This window comes from Elephantulus edwardii, unplaced genomic scaffold (assembly GCF_000299155.1).
Source record: "Elephantulus edwardii isolate Elephantulus edwardi_28Jun2011 unplaced genomic scaffold, EleEdw1.0 scaffold00178, whole genome shotgun sequence".
Classification (NCBI taxonomy): domain Eukaryota; kingdom Metazoa; phylum Chordata; class Mammalia; order Macroscelidea; family Macroscelididae; genus Elephantulus; species Elephantulus edwardii.
This window is the reverse complement of record NW_006399928.1, coordinates 1759389-1765342: the sequence shown is the minus strand read 5'-3', so window position 1 is coordinate 1765342 and position 5954 is coordinate 1759389. Positions and strand designations below refer to the sequence as shown.

The 5954-nt window shown below is 41.0% G+C and overlaps 1 protein-coding gene across 1 annotated transcript in view; it reads left to right on the top strand.

Moving 5' to 3' along the window:
* The window catches only part of FAM155B (family with sequence similarity 155, member B), a 165854-nt gene extending 160153 nt beyond the window's left edge, over nucleotides 1-5701 (top strand). Inside the window, exons 2-3 of the mRNA XM_006895958.1 lie at nucleotides 4725-4896; nucleotides 5316-5701. Of these exons, the coding sequence (XP_006896020.1) occupies nucleotides 4725-4896; nucleotides 5316-5701 (558 nt within the window). The remainder of the gene's footprint in view (nucleotides 1-4724; nucleotides 4897-5315) is intronic.
* The last annotated feature ends 253 nt before the right edge of the window (nucleotides 5702-5954 follow it).

Here is a 5954-nt window from a genome sequence, read left to right as displayed (position 1 = left end):
CAGCTTGAACTTGCATATGAGTAATTGGTGGTCTGTTCCACAATCAGCCCCCGGCCTAGTTTTCACAGCTGATATTGAGCTTCTCCAGCGGTTTCTTCCACAGATGTAATAGATCTGATTCCTATGCATGCCATCAGGGGAAGTCCATGTGTATAACCTGCGTTTGTGTCTTTTATAAAATGTATTTGCAAATAATATGAAATTATGAATTTTAAATGGCACTAACACGTCTGTCTTTGGTATAATGCACTACAAATTTAACAATTAGTTGGCAAAGCTTCAATCTATATTTAAGGCTACAGTCCTTGACCTTAATCAGCAAGCATTTCAAATCCTCCTCAGTTGGCAGCAAGCAAGGTTTTATCATTTGCATAGCATAAGTTGTTGATGAGTCTTCCCCCAATCCTGAGGCCACATTCCTCCTCAAAAAAGCCCAACCTCCCGAATGACTTGTTCTGCATATAGATTGAAAAATTATGGACACAGGACATATCCCTGACAAACTCCCTTCCTAATTTTGAAGTGTGCAGCGTTCCCCTGTTCTGTTCTGAGAAGTACTTCCCGGTCCAAGTATAGGTTTCAGATTATGAAAAACTATACTGTGATAACCTGAAAACCTAGAAGAAATGAATACATTCCTAGAAATTCCCAGCTTACTCAGTTTGATATGGTCAGATATAAACACCTAAATACACTCATCACAAAAGAAGAAATTGAGCAGGTCATAAAAAAAAAAAAGACTTTCCCATAAGAGACCAAATGGGGCCAAACTTGGAAGGCTAGCCTATGGTATAAAGAGGCTGGCAAATACAGCAGAAATGCACAACCAGGAGAGGATAACATTGATGGATGGGATCTTCTAAAGATTAAGTCCCTGTACACATCAAAAGCTTTTCCCTATAGGGTGAAAAGAAAATCAACTAAGAAAACACATTTGGCAATAATATCTCAGACAAGGGTCTCATAGTGAAAATGTACAGAATACTACAGAGCCTCCACAAGAAAAAGAATCATAAAATGTACACAAACTATGGAAAGACATTTCACAGAGGTTGATATTCAGATGGCCAAAAGATACATAAAGAAATGCTCAATATCATTGGCAATAAGAGAGATGCAAATAAAAACTATAATGAGATCCCGTATTACTTCAGTAGCAGTGGCAAAGTGTAATAGTACAGCAAGCAAGAAATTTTGGTGAGGATCTGGAGTGATTGGAGCTCTAATATGCTGTTGATGAAATTGTAAAATGGTGCCACTCTGGAAAGCAGTTTGGAATGTCCTCTAAAAGCCAAACATAGATATTCCATATGGCCTGGCTATGTCACTGCTAGGAATATTTCCCCAAGGAAAAGAGAACTGAGACACAAATGGATATTTGTACACCGATGTTCATAGCAGCATTATTCATGATAGCAAGAACATGGAAAGATTGGAAATGTCAATCAATGAACAACTGAATTGACAAACTATGGTACATTCACACAAAGGAATACTATGCAGCACTCAGGAGTAACACTTTTGAAAAATACTATGTAACATGGGAGAAGCTAGAGAGCATTATGCTGAGTGAACTAACTCTGGCACATTAGAACGAATACTATGTAAGACCATTATTGTAAAAATAGAATGATAACCAGTAAGATATGTATGGATAGACCAAGAGGGATGGGAAGAAGGCAAGGTGTGCCAAGGAAGGGGAGAGAGGAAAATCATGGGGTTGAAGAGTTTGGTGGTGGAGGGAGAAAACGGTGGGGGAATGTGGATATGTTTCATGGATGAAACATAAAAAAACAAAGAACCAATGATACTGAAGGAAGAGGTCCACACTTCTTGTTATATGCTATTGATTGGACTACGACTCGTAGAAATCTATGAACAATGGCTCTGAACCTTGCCCTATTCTGAGCCAACCTCACCATCTCAGACACACCTGACCTCATTGCCACAGTGACTGTGTTAATAGTCTTCCTCTTCTGCAGTGAATCTCTACCTTTCCAAACATGATGTCCTTCTCTAAGGACTGGTTCTTCCTGGCAACATGCCCAAAGTATATGATTCAGAGCTTCAAAATCTTTGCCTCCAAGGGGCACACTGATGTCATCCTCTCCAGGAAAAACTTATTTGTTCTCTTGGAAGTCCATGGCATATTCAGTACTCTGCTCGAGTACCACAACTCAAAGGTATTGATTCTTCTGTAATCCTTAATCACTGTCCAGCTCTCAGATTCATAGCAAGCAATTGAGAAGATCATGGCCTGGATCAAGTGCTCCTTAGTCTCTAAGCTAACATCATCACTTTAGCATATTGGAGAGAGCCTTGACAGCAGATTTACCCAATGAAACATGCCTTTTGATTTTCTGACTGCTGGTACCAAGGATGTTCATTATGGATCCAAGCAAGATGAAATCATTAACAACCTCAATCTTTTCTCCATCTATTACAATACTGTCTTTTGGCCTGGTGGTGAGGATCTTTGTTTTGTTGCTGTTGAGATACCATCCATAGTGAAGGCTTCAAGTCCTCCTCAGTTTCAGTGAGCAAAGTATGTCATCTGCATAATGTAGGTTGTTGATGTGTCTTCCTCCAAACCTGATGCCACATTATTCATAAAGTCCAGCTTCCTGTATTGTTTGTTCTATATATAGATTGAAAAGATATGGAGAAGGATTACATTCCTGACTCTGCTTAATTTTGAACCTTAAAGTGTTCCTTTGCTCTGTTCAGACAACAGCTTCCTGGTCTAGATATAAGTTTCACCTGAGCATAATCAGGTGTTCTGGGATTCTCATCTCAATATTAGTCACAATTTTGTTGTGATTCACGCAGTCAAATGTTTTTGCATAGTTGACAAAACACAAATAGACATCCTTCCGGTACTCTCTACTTTCAGCCATGATCTATATGGCATAAGCAATGAGATCCCTTGTACCATGGCCTCCTTTAAATCCAGCTTGTATTTCTGGCAGTTAATGTACTGTTATAGTCTTTTTTGTGTGTTTGTTGGGTTTTTTTAAACTTTTTAAAAACTTTTAATATTTTGTGTGTGTGTGTTCCATCAAATCTAACTGGTACAGGACATACTAGGCATTGGAGAGCTGAGATGGTTTGGAATGGGTCACTTCGAATCAATCTATCAATTATCTATGATCTCCTTCTCCAGCACAGCATCTGGTGGATTCGAATCGTATACCTCTGGAATTGCAGTGCAGCTTCTTGCCACTAGGCCACCAGAGCTTCCTGTGTTTTGTTTTGTTTTGTTTTTTTAAATCATCAGGAAGATTTTACTTTGATGTGAGATTAGTGATACTGTTCGATAATTTTCACATTCTATAGGAACATCTCCTTTGGGAATCGGAATGACTATGGATCGCCTCCAATCAGTTGGCCAGGTTTCCTAGCACATCCAGGCCTGCATCTGCTTGTTGAAATATCTCAATTCCCTGTGGCCTTTTTTTTTTAATTCGTTCAGAGTATCTTGGACTTTCTCCTTCATCACCATTCATCATATGCTACTTTTTGAAAAGTTTCTGTGTCAGCCAATTCTTTTTGGTACAGTAACTCTGCATAGTCCTTCAATCTTCTTTTGGTGTTTTCTGGATCATTCAATATATTGCCCATAGCACCCTTAACTAGTAGAACTCATGGCTTGAATTTGTTTTTCAGTTCCTACAGCTTTAGAAATGCTGAGTGCTTTCTTCCCTTTTGATTTTCTGACTCTAGCTTTTTGTACATTACATTTTAATACTGTGCTTTGTCTTTGTGAGCTGCCTTTGAAATCTTCTTCTCTTCAACTCTTACTTCCTCCTTCCTTAGTTTTGGTTTCCAGACCTTCTAGTGCAGTAGTCAGAGTCTCCTCCAACATTCATCTTGGTCTTTCTCTGGAATGACCTTTTGACCTTTTTGCTTTCTTCATTAATGATATTCTTGATATCATCCCACAGCTCATCTGGTCTTCGTTTATTAGTGTTTAATGCCTCAAACCTGTTCTTGGGATGGGTTTAAATTCAGGTGGGATAGACTCAAGGTCATATTTTATTTTTTGTGGATTTGTTTTAATTTATTTTCACTTCAATTGGACTTGCACAGGAGTAGGTAATGATCTGCTCACAGTCATCACCTGGCCTGTTGTTTGTTTTTTTTAAACAGCTGATATTAAGTTCTCCATTGATTCTCTCCACATATGTAATCAATCTGATTCCTTTGTAGTCCATCAGGTGAGGTTTTTATAAAAGATATTTGCAATGAATAAATCATTGTGTAAAATTCTATAAATTTTGGTTTTATTTAGTGCAGTATCTGAATTTAGAAGCTGAACACAATCAGTCAAACGAATGTTATTGTCTTGAATGGAATCGAAATTCACTTCATTATCAAATACTCTTAGACCAGTTAGAATGCAATATTCATAAATGGCAGGGTTACATAAAGTAAGGCCCCTTATAGCTCTACTGTATGAGTAATTTTGATATTACAATGAACTGATTCTAAATTCTGGGTCACTACAGACTGAAAATTCAAGAGTTCTGCCCATGCAGTGAAAGATTTTTACAGTAGAATGTAGTAACATTGATGACCCAAACTTTTCCTCATCTACACTCTCTGGATCCTGGAATTGACTGAAGAGATCCCCTAAGAGGCTGCAAATATACTCCTCCTCATCCCTCTCTTCTGAGGTGGGAAAGGACTGGCACCTGGGCTGATCCTCTTTCCTTTCCCCACAGGCTATCTACAAGGCCTGGCTGTGTTCAGAATACTTCAGCGTGACCCAGCAGGAATGCCAGCGCTGGGTGCCTTGCAAGCAATACTGCCTGGAGGTGCAGACCTGGTGCCCCTTTTTACTCCCTGACAATGAGGAAATGGTGTACGGAGGGCTCCCTGGCTTTATATGTACAGGTAAAGGCAGAGCACTGGGAAAGAGGGAAAAAGCTGGGGGTCAGGTCAGGCACTAACCAAGGGAGTAGTAGGGAGGACAATAGGGAAGTTATGTTAGAAGATGGGTAAAAAAAATTTTAAAAAAATTTTTAAAAAAAGAAGACGGTTAAGTGGGAAAGTGTTATAAGATGGTAGCATGGAAAAGGAGGGACAAGTGGAATAGAAGAGAAGCCGAAGTGGCCATCTCTATCCAGAACATGAAAATCTAGTTGTTATCACAGAGGAACTAGTATCCCAGAGACAAGGGTCCAGAAAGCGAAAGTGCTGAATTTCGAGGGGGGTGGAACCTTGGGCAGTCTCCATTTTAAAAAATCTCCTCAGGTAAGGCATAATTTTAAGACGCCCCGAGCACTCCACCAACCTTCCTTATCCATTGGCAGGGTTGCTGGATACTTCGCCAAAGAATCCGGAAACCAAGTGCTGTGACATGCAGCGGGTCTCCTGTGAGTCAGAGAAGAAGGAGTTCAAGGAGTCTGAGGCCCCCCAAACCCACCACCAGCAATTCCACCACTCTTATTTCCACCACTATCACCAACAATACCACCACTACCATTCCCACCATGATCCCCCAGGCCTCATCAACCACAAGCCTTCCCTGCTGCCAGTTTCTGGGGGCTCCCACTTCAACCCTAGCAGGATCCGGCTCTGTGTCCTTGTTCTCATGCTTCTCCACACCATGGTGTCCTTCTCCAGCAACCAAGAAGGTGTGGGACTGAGGCTGGAGGCACTGTCTGCCCTAGAAGAGGGCCTAACACAGGAAGAGTGACAGCAGGGAGGAAGGACAGACCTTCATCATACACAGACATCAGCTCCAGCCTCTCCAGGTGGGAGGGAGGGAGCTCCTCCCATGGGAGATGTAAGACCAAGTGGGGGCCTTGGGGAAATAGGGGACTACACATACCCTCAACGTACCCCTACCCTAAAAGCAACTCCAACAGAATGGGCAGAGAGCTCCAATGAGCTGCAAAACCTGTCTGGGGAAGGGGTGGGGGGAACAAAACCAAGAGCAGTAGGCACCT